General features: G+C 41.3%; 1 protein-coding gene and 1 long non-coding RNA gene across 2 annotated transcripts in view; both read left to right on the forward strand.

The window, feature by feature from the left end:
* LOC126101264 (cubilin-like) overlaps nucleotides 1–45 on the forward strand; it is a 45,092-nt gene extending 45,047 nt beyond the window's left edge. The window contains exon 4 of the mRNA XM_049911951.1: nucleotides 38–45. Coding sequence (XP_049767908.1) covers nucleotides 38–45 — 8 coding nt within the window. The remainder of the gene's footprint in view (nucleotides 1–37) is intronic.
* LOC126100172 (uncharacterized) lies at nucleotides 45–20,259 on the forward strand. The gene is made up of 2 exons (XR_007522140.1): nucleotides 45–255; nucleotides 19,849–20,259. It is a non-coding gene; the product is annotated as an uncharacterized LOC126100172 (long non-coding RNA).
* The last annotated feature ends 4,225 nt before the right edge of the window (nucleotides 20,260–24,484 follow it).

Here is a 24,484-nt window from a genome sequence, read left to right on the forward strand (position 1 = left end):
AGGGGAAGGGGAAGGGGAAGGGGAAGGGGAAGGGGAGGGCAATGAGGATGAGGAAGCAACTGGTAAGAGTCAGAGGAGGGGCAAAGCTGTGCCAAAGAGCTCAGCCATAGCTCCAGGTCAAGGGTCAGTCAATGCTTCAGTTCAGCAAAGAGCCACAAGAAAAGCCAGTAAGCAACAAGATGTGAGGTGGAATGCCACAGATAAACCTAGACAGAAAAGAGTCAAGCATAAGAAGCGCCAAACAGCACATACAAAGTAAGTAATTCATATAAGCAACACAGTTATTTTGTACAAACTTATTATTTTTACAAAAAGACTTGAATCTTGTGAAAGCTCTGTTGTTATTTTTGTTAAATGACAGACTAAGCTAAACACAAATATTGTGTGAGAAATTAGAGTATCAATTGTTTCAAATAACTTTATATGTATAACAAACTAGCAGATAATCTACTCATTTCAAAAACAGTAGAATATGTTTGAACACAACAGTACCATCCAACCAAAATGTAATTCATTTTTGAGCTAGAACATTGACAATGGCCACCATTACCAGCAAATAATTCAACCACTTTGAGAACACATTATTAATTACAGTTACTTCAAAGCATAGATACTTTACCATTGATGTATGCACACTTATCATGCAAACTTGCTTGAAACTTGAAATTATAGCCCGCTGATTATGTGAGTGCCCTGGAGAAAACTTCAAGTCTGCACACACACAAGCTGGGTTCTACTCTTGTTTTAATGATAGTGATTATGTGGGGACATGAAAGTACTTCCCATCCTAGAATATTGCTCAAGTGTTTAGCCCAAACCAAATAGGACTAAAGCATGACATTTAATGCATGCAAAGAAGGGCAGCATAAATGTTCATATGTTTGTTTGCTTCATCAAAGTATATCACAGAAATGCTGAAAGCTCTGAACTGGCATGATACTGAGGACAGACCTCAGCTGTCCTGTGAAAGCCTATTTATAAAGTTTCAGGAATCAGTATTATGTGATGGTGTCTAAGAATATACCACAGCCTCCTACATATCATTCCCATAGGGAAAAGACAAGATTAGGCCAATTACAACACAAGTAGAGGAATTTAAGCAGTCATTTTTTCCACACTCTATTAGCAAATGGAACAGGAGGAAACCCTGATATGTGGTATACTGTGGAGCACCCTCTGTAGGCTACTTCACAGTGGCTTGTAGACAGAACATTCTGTACCATGTTAAAGCAGGTGAAGAATGTGTAGAACTGAAATACTGAATTCCGTTTCCAAAACTTTCCTCACAAGTGAAATCTAGAAATGTTTTTACAAAGATGATGTATGCACATACAACAGAATTATTAGTGTTGAAAAGCAACAGAAATTGCTAAATCTCAGCAAAGCTCTAGGGGCTGACAGACTTTTTCAAGTGGTATAAAAAATCTGAAAGTGATGTAATGATTACAAGCTTGAACATAATTTACAGGAGATTTCATAAACACAGAATGATTATCAGAAACTAGAAGAGAAAACTGGTTACATCCGTCTACAGAAAAATAAGAAGAGATCCATAAAATAATGCCATACATCATTCATCTTCACCTTTACCGGAAATATGGAACATGTTATTAACAACCAACTTGAAACAAGGCAACAAACATGGACTTTTAAGGAACTGATAATATGACAAACAATTTGTTTGTTTAAGGTATGATATCCCAATACCCCCAGTTAAAGATAATCCAGTGGATCAAGTATTTCTAGTCTTTGCTGTATTTCTAGATTTACAGAAAGCATTTGACTTAGGACCACATCTATGCTAATTATCAAATGTATTATCATATGTGGTATCAAATAAAATTTGTGACTGAATTGAGGATTTTTTGGTAGGGAGGACACAACAACTTATCTTTGGTGAAGAGTCATCAACAGAGGTAGAAGCAACATTGGGTGTGTCCCAGGGAAGTGGGAACATCTGCTGTTCATTTTGTATATTAATGACCGTGCAGACAATATTAATAATAACTTTACACTTTTTGCAGATGATGCAGTTCTCTGTACTGAAGTACAGTCTGAATGAAACTGTATAATTATTCAGTCAGATCTTGGTAAAATTTCAAATTAGTGAGGCTTTAAACATTCACAAAATGAAAAACCATATATTTCTTATGACTGTAATGTCACTGAGTCACAGTTGTAATTTGTTAACGTCTAGGTGCAACTCTTTGTAGGGATATGAGATGGAATGAGCACATCTGCTCAGTTGTGGATAAACCAGACTTTGGCTTATTGGCGAAAAACTGGGGAAATGCAGTCAGCCAACAAAGGCAACCCATCTTAAAATGCTGTTCAAGAGTGGTGGACCCTAACTAAATAGGACTAACAGGGATTACTGAATGTATAGAGAGAAGGGCAGCACCAATGTCCACAGGTTTGTTTCATCCTTGAAAGAGTATCAAAAAGATGCTGAAGAAACTGAACTGATCAACACCTGAAGACAGACATAAACTATCCTGAGAAAGCATACTTACAAAGTTTCAAGAACCACCTTTAAATGATGACTGTAAGAATATACTACAAACCTCTAGCCATGGTTTCTGTAGGAATTGTGTTGCCAAGATTATATTAATTACTGCACACAGTAATTCTCTCCACACTCAGTACATGAATGGAATGTGAAAACAACCATTATAACTGGTACAATGGGACATACCCTCTGCCATACACTTCTCAGTGGTTTTCAGGGTATAGATGTAGATGTGGATTTAGGAGATATTAATGTGCTGTACAGTGTATCTAGCCAGGTTTGTAACTGGACTGAGAACATCATAACAGTCTTAATGAAGACCAGACTCTTTCACTTAAGGCAGAAGTAAGATTCTGATGTGCCATGTGCCCTTGGATATGTGGTGGAACCATTACTAATCATATCATATATTAATAACTCAACAGGTAGCATTGATGGCAAATCCAGCTTGCCCACCCTTCACTTTCTAACCCACCTGATATACCAGAAATCTCCACAACAATTCCATCACACAAGTTGGGTGGCAACTGTATCAAAACCAAGTTTATGCTCAGTAGTTTTCTCACCCTACAGCAGCAGCAGACCCCCACCCCCACCCCCCAGCAGCTGGTTACTGGCCACAAACAACTCACCAACTTTGTCAGATGTCATATGACCAGGTAAACATGGCACTATGATTTTGTTTACCAACTGTCATTTTCTGATTTGAAATTTTTTTATGTTGCAGTTAGATATTGGATTTTGCTTGATCAGAACTAATGAACATTGTTCAAAAGTTGTATAATAGATTTATAAGTGGAAAAAAGTCTAACATTTGCAACATATTGTTTGCTCTCGGTTTGACAGAGCAGCAAGGGAGCTCAGAACACTTGCACTGTGTGGAGCGAGTGCTTGCAAAACACATCAGCAAAGGGTTTTACTGTTTCAAGAAATGTCATTCATTCTGTCATGATTCATTTTCTACATTCTGGAAGTCTTGATAACTGAAATATGTGATGACCCATGAACATTTAACCATAATACACAACTTACATTCAATAGACAAGATCCAGAAGTTTGGTGTGATAGTACAACAGGCTCTAACAAAAATCAAAGGAGTGACTATTAATGCAATTTAGCTTGAATATCATCATTTTTCCCACTGAGAATTCCTATGCAGTATTGTTACTGGAGTATAGTTATGACATCTTTATGTTAACTTCTTAAGAGGTTCAGCCGTAAGAAAAGACATCTCCTTGAGCAAAGTGCAGTCTGAATATAATATTTTGCAGCTGGTGGCTCAATAAGGATGTTGTACACTTCAAAACCCTCCCCAGGGTTATGTCTGTTGCAGCTGGTATTTGTTGCCAACAACTAAGAACAATAATTCAGCTTATGTAAGTCTGTTTTTAAAAAACAGAAAGTACTTTAACATGAACATGCCTGTAACAGCATGAATGAATATGATATTATTGATCTGGACTTCAAACTGGTCTGCATTTATTTGCTGTCCTGTGTCAAACTGAAACAGTGTGCAAGCTTGGCATATGATAGTTATAATTTAGTTATTGACTTTGGATCTGACTGACTGTAGCTCTGTCATGAAACAGATAAGAATCTGGCCTTTGGCAAGACTGAAACCGTGATGCACAGCAGCCATCGCTTCAGAAGCAAACGCATCACCTCAGTGGCACTGAAGTACTGCAGTGATTGCATCTTCCTTATTGCCCCAGTGGTGGCTACAACCAATAAACTGCAATGTAAAAGACAAGATTAGCAGCAATTTCTGCATGGAATTATCTCCCCAGACTCAAAAGCATAAAGTGATGTGCCAATGTCACACCTTATAAAGAAAATAACTGAGATTATTCAAACTGACAAGGATGTATCAAGTCAGTATATTGAAATGTCATCCAGGATATAATTCAGCAGTCACACCATTGCCAAATATATTCTACGTTGTTGCCAAGTTTCAGTTATTCATTCCACCAGACAATGTGAAGCCTGGCGCAGAAGTGAGCACCTTCTGTGTCTGAAAGACACGACGAATGAGGGCCTGAATACCAAAAGTATATGTCAATGGATTTTGTTCACATTTCTGAACTACAGCATAGTTACTAATAATACTCAGATGCTCCAACTGCAAATTAAACATCATAAATAAGTAAATGTCACAATTACTTCTGTTTTTCTGTCATAAGCACATTGTAAGCTGAAAAACTAATTCACTGAATGCCATCCACATGTCTGGAATGTCTCAAGTGATTATTCTGGACACATTATGACAAAGTAACACATCTTTTGATCATTGCAGACTTTGAAAATGTTTCTCTTAAGAGTGCTGTTGTTGGCATCATCTGCGAAACAGAGGGGCACAAATGACAGGAAAGTCCAGGTCCAAGGAGAGACTTCATAAGCTATAAAGAATGTTACATTCCAAACCAAGAATTAGCTCGAAAGTAGGCTCAAAAAGCTGTGTAACAATTGACATCAGTGAATATGCACAGTGTTGTTTCAATTTGAGCTGCTGCTAAAATGAAAGGAGAAGCAATTGTCACCAGGACAAGGAATAAGGAACAAGAAGTGTAGACAGTATATATATACGAGGGCTATCCACAAAGTACATTATGTTTTGGAATTAAAATAAATAAAGTATTGGAATTTTTTTTTATTATGTACAGATAAAAGCCACACTTAAATACTACTTTTCTACATAGTTGCCATTTAAATTAAGGCACTTATCATAGCGATGGACGAGCTTTGAAATTCCTTCATCGTAAAATTCGGCCACCTGCGCCTTCAACCACATGGTTACCTCTTCTTGAAGCTGTGCGTCGTCATCAAAACACTGCATAGCCAACCACTTCTTCATTGCTGGGAATAAGTGGAAGTCACTCGGTGCCAGGTCGGGACTGTACGGCAGATGAGGAAACAACTCCCACTTAAAAGATTCGAGAACTTCACGAGTGGCATTTGCCGTGTGGGCCCGAGCGTTGTTGTGAATCAGCAAGATCTTTGAGCCCAACTTTCCCCTGCGCTTGGTTTGTATTGCTTTTATGAGGTTCTTCAGAGTTTGGCAATAGCTTTGAGAGTTTATTGTAATGCCTCTTTCCAGGAAATCCACAAAAATCACACCTTTTCTGTCCCAAAAGAAGAGGTAACCACGTGGTTGAAGGCGCAGGCAGCTGAATTTTACGATGAAGGAATTTCCAAGCTCGTCCATCGCTATGATAAGTGCCTTAATTTAAATGGCAACTATGTAGAAAAGTAGTATTTAAGTGTGGCTTTCATCTGTATATAATAAAAAAATTTCCAATACTTTATTTATTTTTAATTCCAAAACGTAATGTACTTTGTGGATAGCCCTCGTATAAATTTTGAAAGAATGACAAGTATCTACTCATAATGACTACAGTATAACCACTGTTGATGTTTTGTCAGTAAAAGCAAAGAGTGTCCATGTTGAAGAGCTTTTCAACTTGCATTATGTTTAAGACAGAGAGATCTGAGGTAACAATGCATTCACCATGCTGAGTGTTGTGCTAATTTTCTATGCAGTGCTTCACAGTGAGTGCACAGTGTCATTAACTGAGTCCCTGAAAGTATCATTTATAAATGATGTCTCTATCCTGCTAAATACTCAGATGAGAATTATCAGGATTAATATGATGGCATAGATGGGTAGACAGTTCTAGTACTCACAGAGGCTATCTAAACACTGTTGAATCATGACACTAAACTGACACTGTATCAGATTATAGCTCAGATTTATTTTATGCTCATGGAAGAGTTGTTCAGTAGTAGGCAAATAGCCTCCACACCCTAGTACCTCACACATAAGACAGACCCATAATATACCAATTAATCACAGTGAAATGCCTTTCTGCCTTTCTGGCAGCATTTATTTTTTCTTCTTTTTCTGTTTTCTTCTTTTACAGTAAATCATCACCTCATTTTGGAAGTGATAAACAATTGTTATAGTCTACCACACCATAATTCACACCCACTCCCTCCGTGGCCAACGACAACAATAACCAGCGATGTTTCTTAAAATATGGCACTGGACGCAGTTTTATAGCTACCTTCTTGTTGTCAGCTTTTTTGAGTGGTTATTCCATTGTTACTCTGAAGATGAATACGAAAGGTAAATACTAACATTGTATTGTGGTGAACATCGAGTGTTTCCATTCTTCCAGCTCTACCATTCAAAATGCAGTGAAAATGAATGACATCAATGTGCTTATGACTGATAAACAATACAGGGTGTATGAAAAAGAATCATCCAATTGTGCATGTATATATTTCTGAAATTAATAAACATTTACAATGAATTTTGTTTTTTGATTAACAGGAAACTCAAAAAGTTTTTTTTCATAGCTTTTCATAGGTATTCAATATTCCTCCCTTGAGGTCCATGGTGTGGTCATTCCCACACTGCAACGAGCATATCTTGAGTTACAGCTTCCACAGCCGCTGTTATGAAATGTCTCAGTTCATTCATTGTTGTTGGTAATGGAGGCACATAAATAGAGTTTTTTGTAAAATCCCCCCAAGAAGTAATCCCATACAGTCAGGTCCAGTGACCATGGAGGAGAGTAATGTAAGGCTGAATCATTTGGTCCTGTGCAACTGATCCATCGTTCAGTAATCCTTTGATTTAAAAATTCCTGCACTTCCAGGTGCCAGTGTGGTGGTGCCCCATCCTGTTAGTAAATGAAGTTGTTCAAATCAGTCTGCAGTTGTGGAAAAAGAAAGTTTTCAAGCATATCGAGATATGTGCTTCCTGTAACAGTGTTCTCAGCAGAGAAAAATGGATTATATACCTTTTTCTGTGAAACTGTGCAAAACACATTACATTTTGGAGAGTCCATCTCCTGTTGAACAACTTCATGTGGTTGCTCCATACCCCATATTCTCATATTATGAGGGATCACCTTTCCATTTAACCAGAATGTTGCCCCATCACTAAACACTATGCATGGAAGAGAACTGTTGTCCTCCATCTTTCCAAGAACAAAATTACAGAACACCACTCATGTTGTTTCTCACCTTCATGAAGAGCTTGCAGTACATCTACATCTACATCTCAAGCCACCTGACGGTGTGTGGCGAAGAGTAACTTGAGTACCTCTATCGGTTCTCCCTTCTATTCTAGTCTCGTATTGTTCATGGGAAGAAGGATTGTCGGTATGCCTCTGTGTGGGCTCTAATCTCTCTGATTTTATCCTCATGGTCTCTTCGCGAGGTATATGTAGGATGGAGCAATATACTGCTTGACTCCTTGGTGAAGGTATGTTCTCGAAACTTCAACAAAAGCCCGTACTGAGCTACTGAGCATCTCTCCTGCAGAGTCTTCCACTGAAGTTAATCTATCATCTCCGTAACACTTTTGTGATTACTAAATGATTCTGTAATGAAGCGCGCTGCTCTCCGTTGGATCTTCTCTATCTCTTCTATCAACCCTATCTGGTACGGATCCCACACTGCTGAGCAGTATTCAAGCAGTGGGCAAACAAGCATACTGTAACCTACTTCCTTTGTTTTTGGATTGCAATTCCTTAGGATTCTTCCAATGAATCTCAGTCTGGCATCTGCTTTACCGACGATCAACTTTATATGATCATTCCATTTTAAATCACTCCTAATGCGTACTCCCAGATAATTTATGGAATTAACTGCTTCCAGTTGCTGACCTGCTATATTGTAGCTATGTATTCACAGCACATTACACTTGTCTACATTGAGATTCAATTGCCATTCCCTGCACCATGCGTCAATTCGCTGCAGATCCTCCTGCATTTTAGCACAATTTTCCATTGTTACAACCTCTTGATATACCACAGCATCATCCACAAAAAGCCTCAGTGAAATTCCAATGTCATAGCTGAATTTTGTATGGTTTAATGTGTAAACATCAACACAACACATGCCAGTTTGACATCGGGGGCATGTTGAGCTGTCGAGCTGCATAGCGAATGAATTTCTTAGGACTCTTTGTGAAACTATGGCAGATGCAATTGATGTCTGTGTCAGACACTCATGGATGGGGGGGCATTTTCCCTTTACACAAACAATCTGTTTCTCAAAATTGTTCATGTCATCATCTAATGCTCTGTGCTGTAGGAGGATCACACCATACCTAGTACAAAAGGCATGCTGAACAGCTATTACTAAGCCACACTGTACAAAGCATACAACACAAAATGCTCTCTGTTGTCCCACCACCATTTTTACTAGAACTGAAGTAGGCACACACTGCTATTACCTAGCAGTAACCACCTTAAGCTTGAGAGTTTACTCATTCCAACAGTATGTTGTTCATGCATATATCTCAAATAGTGTAATAGTTATGATTTCTCTAAATTGGATGATTCTTTTTGATTTTTCCCTGTATCATAGTAGTAACCAGCAAAGTGTGGCAAACTCGATCAGTCATCTGACAATTACAATCTCAAGTGTTTCATAGGATTTCCTTAGTTGATTTCGTTGTGGTCATTATCAGTTAAAATAGAGGAAGAGGAAAATATCTGGATTTAAATATATGTTTGTAGTGGGATCTGAAAGTACGGCCGCTGTTGCACCAGTATGCAGTTAGTGAGATACTGTTAAGAATGTGAACTTTCTCTCGTTGCTTTAGTACAGACTGAGATAGAAAATAGCTGTTATAATTATTTATGTTTAACATATTGCAACCCATTTAAAGTGTGTTTTGATCATCATTTATCATTGAAGATAAATTGTCTTAGTTTAGAGCTGTTTTGTTTATTGTTCATTCCTGGCGTGGCTCCTGGAGTGGATTATTTGGGGGGAAGCAGTGTCAGTGAGTGGCCAGAAATTGATTGCCAGTGGTGCCTTCTGATGGCATGGAGCTGTGTCTCATCGTTTGTCATGACTGAAATCGTGGCTTGTGCAGGTTGCAGATAATGTTTAGCCACTTGTTTTGGTGTGATATTGTGTGATACACTTTTCATAAATCACATGTACACTTACATTTTTGGCATCCCATGATTCATCTGCATCCATGGCACACTGGATGAGTGGTTTATGACATTACTCTACTGCACTGCTTAATCTGACACTGATTTTGATGTAATTATTCCACACAGTCATGATCCTTAAATTTGACGAGCATGGTAACAATGAATTAAGAAAAATGAGATTTTCCATTAAATAAATTATGATAGACATTATAATTTACTCATAAAATAACCACCTTGTAGCCTAGGCCAAAATGTTAATTTTCCAATGCTCTATTGCTAATTATACGTGAATTTTCAGGCATTAAAATTCCAAATGAATATCTAGTGACCTCAGTAATTCAGCTCCAGTCCTGAAAGTCAGTTGACTATCACTGTTTTGTCAAACACTTTTCAGATGACATTTTATATAGAAATTTTTTCAGACAATATATGTAAAGGGACTTTAATGGCATCCTGTCATTAGTCATTGTCCTGTGATGCTGCTAAAACATGTCAAATACTTGTGACTCAAAGTGAAATGTCTATTGATTCAGACAACTAATGGGTAGTATATTTCATAACAGTGGAAGGAATTCTGGAACAAACTGATTACTTAACTAAGGGTAAAATACAGAACTGGTGCAATTACTGTCATTTTAGTTGCACAGCAGATGGTAATTTGCCTAAGCAGTTATCTGCAGAATTACAGTACTTATCATAAGAATTAATTCTGTCTCTGCTTAGTACAAATGAAATAGGCGCTTTGCATATTGGAATGAACAGATTGATGGGTGTTTCCCTTCCAATGTCAAGGGTTTTTTTTTCATTCACTGCTTGTTCTTGATGGAGACATGAGAAAATATTGTAAAGAAGTTGTTCATAGTCACACAAAAGTGCATAGCTTATGGAGTGGGATGAAAGAGGCAGAGCCTCATTAGAGCTGCTAGTCATAAGGATAGAAGGCAACACCACACTATCTTTAAGGACTTAGGGCTAGAGTAAGTGTACCAACACTAATGTCATGCAAAACCAGTGGACAGCATGATGCCACACCATTCTCTGAACACATGTACTATTCTGATTATACAGTTGTCACTGCCATCTATTAATGAGGATTACAATATAACTGCTGCTGATGCTTTGTCAATAATTGTGAAAAGCACCTTATAGATGAGAATTTATATTTTCAGTTTGCCTCGATTCTTGTGTTTCATCTTAGTAAATTTCTGAAAGTTTCATGCTAATGAGCCCTTTTAGCTGAGGTGGTTATTCGGGTTGGTTACACCAAACAACATCAATTTAACAGTAGTTCGTTTATTCACCTAAACACATCAAAGGCTCACAAAGAACTGACATGGCGGAACAGCCCAAAGACAATGCTCAGTATCCAAAGATGATGCTTGGAGTCTAGAGACAAACGTATATCGATGCTGGTGTCGACCTCATCGGCGCCACATAGCGCCCCCCCCCCCCCCCCCTGCCGCAGTATGGAGTACTCTTGAGAGGGCGGGGGGAGGGGGGGGGTGACTAAAGCATTGGCAGGGGTGGTCCGTGGGAGCCGCACCATGATCAGCTCGACAGTGTCGATGACGTCTTCGGTGGACGTGGCGAACACATGAAGCATGTCCAGGTCGATGTCGGGTGAGAGGAGAACACATTTCACCAGGTGGCAGGAAATGGCAGAGGTTGTGTCATCATGAGCACTGGATGAAGGGAAACACATGACGAACTGTGTATAATTGCATAGTATTATTGAGATGTTGTGGATTATGTCCGGGGGGACAGGCACAAACACCTCGAGCGAGGGCATGTTCAAGATGGCGGGGCGTGAGAAACCTCAACAGGGCGAGGCAGGCGACGGTGGAGAGGTCGAAGCGACCGGCGAAGGGCCCGGCGGCAAGGGCATGATCATAGGTAAGCTCGACATGGGGACCATGTGGTCACTCGACGGAGTGCGTGAGACAGGAGTACGGGGCGAGGTCGGAGGAGAGCTCGACGATTGGAACTGGAAGTCACTCGACAGAGTGTGTGAGACCGGCGTAGTGGGCGAAGTTGGGGAGGAGCTCAACGATTGGTGCTGGAAGTCACTCGATTGAGTGTGTAAGTCCGACATGGAGGGAGTGGTCGGAGCATTGTGAGCCACAACAGTGAGTGGAATGGTCATGGCCTGAAGGGGGGTAGAAGAAGGATCAACATGAGCAGGCTTAAGTCTGTTGAGAGAGACTGTGACAGCTGAATCTTTCATCTGGATGTCATAAGTGTTGGCTGAGTGCCGGAGAACTCAGTACGGGCCGGTATACGGAGGTTGGAGGGGAGCACGTACAAGAGCCATTAGAGGGGGAGAGAGAGCCAACAATGTCAATATGAATATGCTGGAAACGCCCAGAAGGGATCGAAAAGGAGCCAAGGCGGGGTGAAGTGTGCTTGTGAACTTTGCAGCATTGGCACGCGACGCAGGAGCGTGCCCATTGCTGGCAGTCCTTTTTGACATTTCTCCACACAAAGCGCTCCGCTATGAGGTGGGCGGATGCACGAACATCGGGTTGGGCTAAATTATGCAATGTATTGAAGACAGCTCAACGGAGCATGGTTGGAATGAGGGGGTGTAACGTACCCGTACTGTCGTCACACCAGATCTCACCAGAGATGCCAGGGAAGGTGGTGTGGACAAAGTGTAGTGAAGAAGTAGAGTCTGAAATCAGGTTCTGTGTTTCCTTGTTGGCGGGTTGGAGGTTAGGCAGTTCAGAGAGGTCTAACAGAGAATGGACAGTGTTGACTCATGAAAGGAAATCAGTAACTATATTGTCAGCACCCCTTTATGTGTCTGACATCGGTGGTGAACAGAGAAATGAAGTCCATATATCTGAAGCGGCGAGGAGGCGGGTCAGCTGGCGGGTTTGTAATGGCTGCAGCCAGGGGTTTGTGGTCTGTTAAAACATAGAAAGGGCATCCCTCAACATATGTCTTAAAATGCTTAATCGCTTCGTAGACCACAAGCAACTCCCTGTCAAATGCAGAATATTTCCGTTGTGCATTGGTGAGCTTGATTGAGAAGAACTGCAGAGGCGAAGTTTGGCCATCAATTATCTGGCTAAGGACCGCACTGATGGCAGTATCGCTCGCGTCTGTGGTGATGAAAAGCTGCACATTGGGATGATGACGCGCGATGGTGGATGCCTCGGCAAGAAGATTTTTTAGGGCAGTGAATGAGTCAGTCATAGCAGGGGTCCATGGCCGAGATCCAGACGTGTTGGTGCCTGCCAAGGCATCTGTCAGTGGAGCCTGAATCTCCGCTGCCCGAGGTAGATGTCGACGACAATAATTGACCATCCCCAGAAAGTGCTGGAGTTCTTTCAATGACGAAGGTTTGGGTAGGTTTAGTATTGTTTGTACTTTCTCAGGGGGCGGCGAAATGCCATCAGCAGAGACCCAAAAACCAAGAAAAGTGACAGCGGGTTGATGTAGCTGCAATCTGTCCTGGTTGGTCTCGATGCCTGCTGCTGCGAGAGTGTTCATAACAGTTTGCACATGTCGAATGTTGTCCTTGATGGAGGAGCTGAACACAAGAATGTCATCAAGATATGCAAAGCAGAATTTTAGGTCGAATAGCACTTCGTTGATGAAGCGTTGCCAGGTCTGGGTTGCGTTTTTCAGACCAAAGGGCATGAATCGAAACTGAAATAACCCGATCAGGTTGGTGAATGCTGTCTCCTCGATGTCTTCAGGTCCCATGGGGATCTGGTGGTAGGCCCGTTTGCAATCAGTGACAGAGAACGTGGTCGCACCTGCGAGGGAACTGGTAAATTCAGCAATGTTGGGTATGGGGTACGTGTCCATAATTGTTCATGCACCAGGACTCGTCTTTCTTGGGTGTAATATGTATGGGCATAGACCAGCTACTGGCAGAGGGTTCAATGACACCGGAGCTTAGTAGTTCAGAAATCTGATTTTTAAGGTCGGAGAGATGCTCGGGACAAAGTCGACGTGGTTTACTGGAGATCGGGGGACCTGGCGTGAGGAGAAACTTGTGAACCATGCCATTGGTGATGACGGAAATGTTGCTGTCAGCGTGGGAGGTGGTTTGTTTACAATGTGTGGCAGGCAGGGCAGGCGAGGTGTGGTCGTGGTGTTCGGAGCCACTCGGCAGATCCAACGGGAGCTGAGGTGGCAAAGTGTCCCAGGAGTCAACGCGACAAGATGGCCGCGAAGCAGTGGCACAATGGGCAGGTGAGCCCAGTAGAACTTGTGAGCCGTTAGTGAGTCCATTGTCCAAGGGCACGGCCTGTGGCAGCATGGTCGCGGGCGAAGCACTTGGCGCGAGTGCACTGTTTGTGTTGTCAGTGGCAGTCGCACAGCAGCACGCAGGAGCCGAAGTTGCATAGTTTGAGGTGCTGTCCGCAAGGGACGGGGTAGGAGCCGTCAGTTCAGGAACACGTGACGCTCGTCGTGCATGTGAATTTGTGTCCGGCCGAGTGTCAAATGCTGCCATGTTAGGAGGGTGTGGCCCTGTGGAACTGTCGGTACACATTGTGGCACACTTGATAGCTCATTTGCGAGGGGTAGCGGGGGGGTAAGCATATGGAGGCTCGATTGCTGGGACTGCAAGCAGATTCGGCGCACTTACTGACCTTGCTTTGCCCTTACTGTAGTGTCTGTAATTCCTTTGCTGCATCGGAGAGCTGGAGCTGAGTTTCATGGAGCCGGAGGGAGAGCTCAAAGTTTTCCCTGCACAGCAAGTGGTGTATTCGAGCTCGAAAAGGCACTTGTGAGTTGTTTCTTGTAACGTCGTCGACAGAGACAAGCATGTACGGATGAGATGAGCCCAGACTGATGTGTCACGGGGGTTTGCTCAACGGAGCACAGGGGAAGTGAGTCTTGGACAGGTGATGAAACACGGTGTTTTGCACTAGGTCTGGTGAAAGTTTGTGGTGTCGCAAGAAGTCAATGCCTAGTATAGGTTCGTCAATTTTGCACACTAAAAAGTCCACTTGAGTTTGCAGTTTGCGGAGAGTGAGACGACGTGGGAAGTTGAACCCAAGCACTGTAGTTTAGTTGAATTCATGGCATGCAGTGAAGTACGATGAGGGCGGATGTTCAACGACACTAAGGACGTAGGCAGAAGCAAAACATTGGCACCTGTGTCCACTAGGAAAAAGTATCCCAACGAAATGTCTTTAATATAAAGTCATCCGCAATTATTCGGTTGTTCCTGGACAGAATGGAGCACTGGTGGGTGCCTGTCATGTTGTGCACAAGAGGTGGCACCCGGACCTACCTGCAATTGGTGTTTGGGAAGTAGCAGGGTGGTCTGCAGTTCCATGCCGCCTCACCAAACCATGTGTGGAAGTAACAGTATGGGTAGTGTGGTTGGATTTCCTGCTGAAAGTTTGTTGCCAGAGGTGGTGGCTGAGGTTCGGTGGCCGCAGCAAGTTCGGTTGCAGGAGGGGCGTGACCATGGGGGAGCCGGTGACATCCCAGTTGCTTGTTTACTGCTTCCCAAAGTGAGCGGAACAGTCAGTACAGTGTGGTCCTGGCCACGTCCGGCCACAGGACAATGAGTCTGAACCTGAGACTTGTCAGATAGGCAGTGGCTGGCGAAATAGAGCAGTGATGCATCATGTAGCTTGTCAGCAATTGTCATTCTTTGCTCGACAGGCTCTGAGCCAGAGCAAAGCGGATGTGAGGAGATAGTTTATCTGACCAGATGGCAAGGAGAGCTGTGTCAGAGAGTAGATCGGCGCTGACCAGGGCACATAGCCGTCTCCAGAGCTGGGAAGGTTTGTCGTTGCCTAGTTGCTCGATGTGGAGCACTTGCCGTATTGCTGCCTCAGTTGAGCGTGCAAGCTGACGTAGAACTGTCTTTTTGGCTAGAGTGTGCCGGGTAGCTGAGTTCGGGTCATCGACCAGGTCAGCAATCAAGTCCTCCTGGTCGTGCAGGTGGGTGATGAGGCACAGAAATGTGGTTGACTCGTTGAGTTTGTAATGGTCAAACACTTCATCCACAATTTTGAACCAGGTTGTTGTTCTGTCAGGATTAAATGGCGGCAGCGTCGTTAAGTGTAGAATATTCGGAAGAACAGGTTGAGTTGAGTTCGTTGGGGCACTGCCTGAAACGAGCTGTTGATGCTGTAGTATTCCAGGAGAGTGTGCCTCCAGGGGATGTGGCGATGATGGCTGGTTGGGTGGCAGCATGAAGGTGACGCGTTGTGGTTGAGCGCGATCCGTCGTGACGTGGAAAGCCGGCGCGGGTGAGACACTGGTTAATATTCTGATGATTATTCCTGAATAATGATGTAATACTGGTTCCACATGCTCCATTGGATCTGGGAACAGAGTTTCACTCTGGCTACACAACAAATGTGCAGATAGTGATATCGGCACACTGCGTCCAGAGCAAAGAATATGTTTATATTCTTAGCATGTGCTGGAGTGTCTGTCAGTCAGTCAATGTAAACACATTGGGCACAGCTATTTATCATAGAGGCAACTGGAACACAAATTCGTAGAGTACCATGCACATTTAATGAAAGCTGCTGCCTTCCACGCACATGGATTTTCCAGAAGTGATACTGGGAAACATAGTTCATTTAAATTCCAAAAATTGTTATTACTCCATGAATTAGCTTTCCAGTTTTCAATGTGCTTACAACAGAAAAATAGAAATAATTTTGACAGTTACTGATTTTTGATATTATGGTTTATATTTGCTGTTGGAGTGTTATTAGTAACTACACTGTAGTTCAGAAATATGAATAAAATCAATTGACATATACACTGATCAACCAGAACATTATGACTGCCTACCTAATAGTTCATATGTCCATCTTCGGCACGGACAACAGCTTTGCTGTGTCATGGCATCAAAGGAATGGGGCCTTGGCAGGTTGCTGGAGGGAGTCACACAACAGTCACTTAATTCCCGTAAATTCCAGAGAGGGGGGCCATGAGCTCTGATGTGATGTTCAATCACCCCCCAGATGTGAAACTCGCTACTTTGTTCCTCAGACCAGTCCATCAGTGTTGGCCTTTTGACATGGCACATAAGCTTTCTGAAAAATGCTGCTGTCAGCAGCTAAAATGATCGTCATGAAGGAGTGTATGTTGCCTGCAACTAGTTTACGATGCTCCTTGGCCATTATGGCACCTTGCAAGAGCTCCACTGGACCCATGTGAATGTTCCCCACAGCATAATGAAATTGCTACCAGTTTGTCTCCATCCTGCAGTACAAGTGTCAAGGAGCTGTTGCCCTGGCAGATGACAGATTTGCGCCATGCCATCTGCATGCTGAAGAAGATACTGGGATTCATCAGAACGCGCAACACTCTGCCAATGCTCCAATGGTCATGTCCCTATTTCAGTCATAGTCACCAATGTTGTGGTGTTGTGATTGGCACATGCATGGGTTGTCAGCTGCAGAGGCCCATTTTTAGGAGTGTTCAGTGCATGTGTGTTCAGACACACATGTACTCTGCCCAGCAGTAAAATCTGATGTTAGTTCCACCACAGTTTGCCACCTGTCCTGTTTTACCAGTCTGTTCAGCCTACAACATCTGACATCTGTAATAAGGTGTGGCCTCCCAACCCCACAATGTCTGAAAGTGCTTTCACCTTGACTTCACCACATGTTGAAGACACTCACCACAGTACTCTTCAAACACTCGACAAGTTGTGCAATTTCTAAAATACCAGTGCCAAACCTCCAGATTATCACATCCTGCCCTAGTTCATACTCAAATAGATCACACACCTTCTCCATTCTACACATGGACAGCATGCTCACTGATCCTACATGCACCATGCGTGTGGCTGACTAGCACACATTCCTCACCAGCTGATGCTGCTATTACCTGGAGGGGTTTATATCTATAGTAGGTTGGTGGTCATAATGTTGCAGTTTATCAGTTCTAGCCACCACTGGGTCAATAAGAAAGACACAATCAAAGCAGAGCTTCAGTGCCACTGAGGTGACATCTTTGCTTCTGAAGTGAGGGCTGATGTGTGTCACAGTTCCAGTCTCACTGAAGAGCAAATTCCTTAGCCATTTCATGACAGAGCTGCAGTCAGTCAGATCCAAAGTCAATAAATTAATTATAACTATCATATGCCAAACTTGCACACTGTTGCAGTTTGATGTAGGACAACAAATCAACACAAACTGAATAATATCTTATTCATTTGTGCAGTTATAGGCATGATCACATTAAAGTACTTTCTGTTTTATTGAAACAGACTTTCAAAAGCTGAATTACAGTTCTTAGATGTTGGTAACAAATACCAGCTGCAATAGACACAAGCCTGGAGAGGGTTTCGAAGTATACAACGTCTTTATTGAACCACCAGCTGCAAAATATTATATTTACAATGCCCTTTGCCCAAGGAGATGTGTTTTCTTACAGCTCAACCACCAATTTCCTCTTAAGATGTTAACAAAAAGATGTCATAGCTAGGCACCAGTAACAATACTGCATAGGAATTTCCAATAAGCGAAATAGTCATACTCAAGATAAAATGCAGTAATAGTCACCCCTTTGATTATTGTTGCTTTCAGTTATAGCTTGTTGTACTCCTACACCCAACTTCTGAATCTTGTCTATTGAATGCAAGTTGCATACTACTGTTAAATGGTCACAGTTCATCACATATGGCAGTTATTGAAACTGCCTGAATATAGAAACCCAGTCATGACAGAACAAACGACATTTCTTGAAACAGTAAAATCTGTTGCTGAGATGTTTTGCGAGCACTCACTCAGAACAGCGCAAGTGTTCTGAGCTCCTTTTCTGCCTTCACACATCTGTTGAATCCAGAGCAAACAATATGTTGCAAATGTTAGACTTTTCTCCACTTGTGACACCATTTTACAACTCTTGAATAACATTCATAAGTTTCAATCATGCAAAATCCAATATCTGACTGTAAAAAAAAAGTACTTCAAATTAGAAAATGACAGTTGATGAACACAATCATAGCATCATATTCACCTGGTCGTAGGACGCCTGACAAAGTTGGTGAGTGGTGTGTGGCCAGTAGCCGGCTGCCTGGGGCTGTTGTAGGGTGAGGAAACTACTGAGAGTAAACTTGGTTTTGACACAGCTACAACCTGTATGATGGAATTGTTGTGGAGATTGCTGGTATTACAGGAGGGTCAGAAAATAAAGGGAACTATTTTTGAGCTCCATCAGGTTGACTACTTTTGCAGACAACTGAAATGCATTAAAAAAAAAAAAATGAATGGAATGGAGTGGATTCAATCTTGCAACTTGTGTGATGTCTACTGCTACACTACAAGCTGTTACAGCCTTGCAGTCACTTAAGGAAATGACTACACTTCCTCCAGAAACTCCTGCATTCTATAGTGCTGCCACATTGTACATATCACCAAACTTAAAATTCTGAAGAGTGGTGGACTTTATTGGCCACCTTAAGTCAACAAATCAGACCTAGCCTCTGCGGCGGCTGGCCAGCGATCAATTTTTTGTCTAAGGCTGTACATATGGGTATCCACATAAATGCAGTAATTGTTAAAGACATAACATTGTTTCACAGCAGTCAGCCATGTCATACTACTACAATGGGATAAATAAAAAGGTTTAGTGGAACTGCGAGAAATCAGTTCCAGAAGTGTATGAGAATTCTGTAAAGAATAAAACTCTGTCTTGATATTCCAGGTGTGTGTGTGGCCCGGGGAGGGAGGGGGGGGGGGGGGGGGAAGGGTCAAGAAGCCCCTCTTGCACACAGCTGTGGCTGTATGCTGAACTAATGCTTTAGACACTAGAAACCAGTATTCTATACTTAATATTCTAAACTTTTCATGTGAAAGGATAAAACTTATTACACAAAACTACTTAAAATTGTGCTGTAAATACAGTAATTCTGTGATTTCATCTCCTGAGGAGTGAGGTGTAATGATCTCACACTTTCAGGTGGCCACCAAAAAGATATGACAAGTTCTCAGTACTGGACTGGACACGAGTCAAAATTCCCTTCAGAAATTACACCAGAACATACTGATAGCTCGTGCTACATTCTTTGATGAAATGTAATGTATGTGACAGTTTGCAAGCTGAGTAGAAGGGGTAAACTCTAAGCTTCTTTGAACTCCATGTGTTTGGTATGTTGCCATTTTTTTACAAAAACTTGTGGCCTTCAGAAGACCAGTATGTAAGCATAAATGATTTATCACTTTCAAGCAATGGAACTTTGAAAAGCATGAGTTTGCATGGTGAAAAATTGCACAAAGCTACATATCTAATTTAAAGTACAGAACTAATAATTTATTAGAAGAAAGAGAGAGAGAGCTGTTTTAAATATCCTCTGATCTTCCCTTTTGTGTTCTCATAGTTATATGGACCAAAATAAACAATGAGCTGTTTTTTAATAGCCATTTGCACATTTCCAAGGGTGTCTGCAGTAGGGGCACATCCTGCCCATAAGAGAGCACGACAGGAAGACAAAGCAGACACGCCACTTCAACAGCATACATCACAACCATTTGGAGGCAGAACAAAAGCAAACAGGCAACATCAGCTTCAACCAAGAAGGCATACACCACGACTACAGCGAAGAGGACATTCACTGCATCCAAAAGGGAACATCGTACATCGCAAGAGGAAGCATGCCATGCTGCAAGAGAACCAGGAGCTGAGAGACATAAAAAATGGAAAGTGATGTCATTTCATATGAGAAAATAAAACAGTAAAAAAAATACAGTTAATCAAAGAAAGGGGAGTTGGTGGCAAATCCTCCAAACATTGTGTGTAGATGATGTGGTTGGGGGAAATATGAGAAAAAAGATTGGTGTGTGTGTGTGTGTGTGTGTAAAATAAGTCTAGGTGGTAAATATCAGGTATGTAAATCAAAGTCTCACTATAGAGAGTGGAAAACAGCAGAAGTGTATATAAAACAAAACTTCTATTATTATTCGCTAGCCACCTGACAGTAACATTCACTCACATTGTGCAACTCAGTAGGGAAGAGTAGTACACAGAAAAACAGATTTTTGTTGATTTTGTAGAAATTATTTCTTAAAGGACAAAATGGCTGTATTTATTCATTTTTATTTATTTATTTGTCCATATTTAAGCATTTGCGTGCAACTGATGTCGTGATGAGTAATGTACAACAGTTTTTATAAACTATGGTTGACATGTTAAGAAATATAACTATAGTACCATGCATAACTAAAGTACACACTGTAAAACAACACACATAATAAAACAATGGTTAACAGTTAAATATGGAACTAAAAATTGTTAAGTTGCTTACTAAGTTTCACATAATAAAAGAACAGCAAACATTCACAAAAAACTTCTTGATGCAGTTAATAGTAGAATGTGATCTGAACGTTATTTAGTACTTGCATATTCATTATATATGTAGAACAAGAGATAAGAATAGAGAAAAAAAGTACAGGAAGAGGTATTTATTTATTTGTCCATGAGAGATGGTTGGTACACAGAATGTACATAAGATGTTGGACATCATTTACTACAGTATTGTTTCTATCATTTTAACATCATTAATCTCTTATGGTTACACTACTTATTATTGGTACATTATTTGTATTTGTTCAGTGGTTACACAATGTTACTATGGTTTCAGTGGATAAGAATGGTATATTATTATTCACATTGGCACATTATTATTTATCAAAATACTCTTTCAGACTGTAGAAGTAGGGATCAATTAGATACTCCTTTACTGCAGCTTTGAACCCCACTGTGTTATTTATTGATTGTATGTTACTTACTAGTTCCCTGAATATCTTTTTTCTAAGGTGTAGAACTCCATTTTGGCAGAGCTTAGGTTTTATAAGACGCATATGGAAATCCAATTTTTGCCTTGTGATGTAGGTGTGTACATCTTCATTTTTGAGAAAGAGTGCTGGATTTTCAGTTGCATACTGCTGTACGAATGCTATGGTTTCAGGTATATATGAAGGCATGGAAGTGAGAGGATTTGCAGTTTTCTGAAGAGTGGCTTGCAAGATTTTCTGTGTTTGGCACCGTCTATGATTTTATTTTGCTAACAGATTTTCTTCCACCCCCACAACCCTGTAACGTTTTCCATTGTCACTGTACCCTAAAGCATTTTTTCATCACTTTCCAAACTGCACATGCTCTGACTTCTGAGCCACACACAACAGATGGCTATGTGGCCATGTGGTTGTTGGTGCAGCATCTCATGCTTCTAATTCTTCCCACCAATAATTATAATTATCCCTATTGAACACATCTCCTTCCTCATTCTAATATATTTTCGCATTTCATTTTCCACAACTACCCCAACCGAAGCCAACCTAATCCCAACATTGAACCTTGTCTTTCTCAGTTCACCCTACCATCCATCTGTGACTCTCTCCCCCATCTAACCATCCCTGGTCACCATACAGGAATTCATTACCTCCATCTCAGTCTCACCATCCTTCCCCGTGCCCCTTCCCAAGAACACCAACATTGCAGCAGAAGAAAGGACTGCCGCCGTACACAGCCTGAAAACAAATCCTGATCTAATCATCCTAGCTGCACACGGTCATTATGAACTGCAGTGACTACCTGACAGGAGGCCTCTGCCAATTATCTCACTACTCCATCTATAAATCCAGTCAGAATGATTCCATCCCAGAAGTCCACATAACCTCTAGTGGCTGCTTAAAGCATTGGGTCCTTTGCAGAACCCCTACCCTGAATCCATTTCCCTTCTCTCCTCTGTGACACCCAACACCTCCTCATTCTAAATGATGCAATACACTTTTTTCCCTGCCAATTTCAGTTGAAAAAATGCGGAATTTGTTGTGGCATATGGTGGAATAATCTCACTTCAGTCCCTTTAGTTTCATGAAGTTCTGATACATGGTGGTGCTATACATAGTCTTCAGAATGGCATCTGAAAAAGTGGTGCATTCCAAGCAGATAGCTGTCATCAAGTTTCTTTTAGCAGAAAACCAGAGCAACACAGATATTATAGGCTCTTGCAGAATGTCTACAGAGCCTTGGCAGTGAGCAAAAGCATGGTGAGTTATTGGGCAAGGCATCTGTCATCATCGCAAGTTCAGGCAAACCTATCTGATCTCCCATGTGCCAGATGGTCATGCACACCTGTGAGCTGCCCAGTCCATCCACCCGGCCTTTCTTATACCAGTCCTGTCACAGGCTTATCCTCTCCCATCAGAGTCCAGGTCACCTGTGAAAGCAGCCATGTCATATACTTGCTCTGCTGCAATCATTGCACACCTGCACAGCTATTTATATTGGTACGACCAGCCCCAGAACCCAATATTTATGAACAGGGGCAAAAATTTGATAGTGCCCCCCGCCTCGAACATTTGAGATAAGACATCAAAATCTAAAAATTTAAAAAAATCAATTTTTCAAAAATGTGTCCATTTTGTAGTGTACATTTTTCTGAAAAGTTTGATATAAAAAACATATATCTCCGAGGAAATGTAAGACATGGTTTTTGGCCTTAAGTGTACCATGGTGCAAGGCCACACCTTTTCACCCAGCATTCTTGTTTCACACGTCACTGTATTTCACTCTGTGGAATTCTAACAGGTATATTTTGTAGTGGAAGCCATCAAACTTATATTTAGGACAGTGGAAATTACCACAATTAATACTGGGTGGGGTTATTTGTGACCAGGAGAATAAGAAATCTTCAGAAAAATTGTGCTCTTTTTTGCCTATTAACTGATAACTTTCTCTTTTGACATAAAATTAAATATAGGAAACATAAAGACAGTAAAGACAAGAGTCAAGCAAGACAGTACACATTTCTTCAATCCTTGGGTCTCAGCATTTTTTCTCTCAAATCTTGCTGCAGCTTTACAGTGCCTGCTTTCCTTTCTGCAAAAGAATCTAGTGCCTCATCAAAGTTCATCAACCATTGTGCTACATGAAAAATCAAAATGTCACTGTCTAATACTGAAAAAGCTTTTAATACAAATAGTATCCAAGACTGGCATGGTTTCTTGATTTGATTATGTCTGTTTTGTACTTATCTGCTAGAAAAAATAAGAGACCTTTCTAATATTGCAGCTATTGTAACACATACCATACACACAAGACTGTTATGGCACAAGTGGTCATTTTTATCTACAACATTTACATCAATAATACGAGAGAATATAATAGAGGGAAACATTCCACGTGGGAAAAATATATTTAAAAAGAAAGATGATGAGACTTACCAAACAAAAGCGCTGGCAGGTCGATAGACACACAAACAAACACAAACATACACACAAAATTCTAGCTTTCGCAACCAACGGTTGCCTCGTCAGGAAAGAGGGAAGGAGAAGGAAAGACAAAAGCACATTGTGTATATGCGGATGGATATGTGTGTGTGTGCGAGTGTATACCTGTCCTTTTTTCCCCCTAAGGTAAGTCTTTCCGCTCCCGGGATTGGAATGACTCCTTACCCTCTCCCTTAAAACCCATATCCTTTTGTCTTTCCTTCTCCTTCCCTCTTTCCTGACGAGGCAACCGTTGGTTGCGAAAGCTAGAATTTTGTGTGTATGTATGTGTGTCTATCGACCTGCCAGCGCTTTTGTTTGGTAAGTCTCATCATCTTTCTTTTTAAATATACGAGAGAATATCATTCACGAAATACCAATATCAAATGCCTATTAGGCTTACTACAAGCAAAAAGTTTTATGTTAGGAAATAGTTTCACATTTCCTTCATTTGCTTCAGTTTCTCAAAAATGAGATTGAAAAGTAGTAGTAGTACAAAATTTTTATATAAATCTAGAATCATCACTGTCTTCCATAGAATTTGTGTGATGTTCCCGTTTCTTCTCCTTCCTCATTCTAACAAATAATCTTGCTGTCACTAATTCTATAACTATCCCTGCCATTGTCAAAACTTATTCTCTGGTTAACTTCACTAACCCTGTCAAAATAACCGGTTTAGTTTTCCCACATTTATTCTCCAGTTAGGCATTACTATGTGTTCGTACAATACATTTTCCGTGCATTCCAAGAATAGAATGAAGTAGCTGCTAACCAGGGAATGTACAACTGGCCCTTAGTGGTGT

The sequence above is a fragment of the Schistocerca cancellata genome, chromosome 9 (genome assembly GCF_023864275.1).
Source record: "Schistocerca cancellata isolate TAMUIC-IGC-003103 chromosome 9, iqSchCanc2.1, whole genome shotgun sequence".
NCBI classification, from domain to species: Eukaryota; Metazoa; Arthropoda; class Insecta; order Orthoptera; family Acrididae; genus Schistocerca; species Schistocerca cancellata.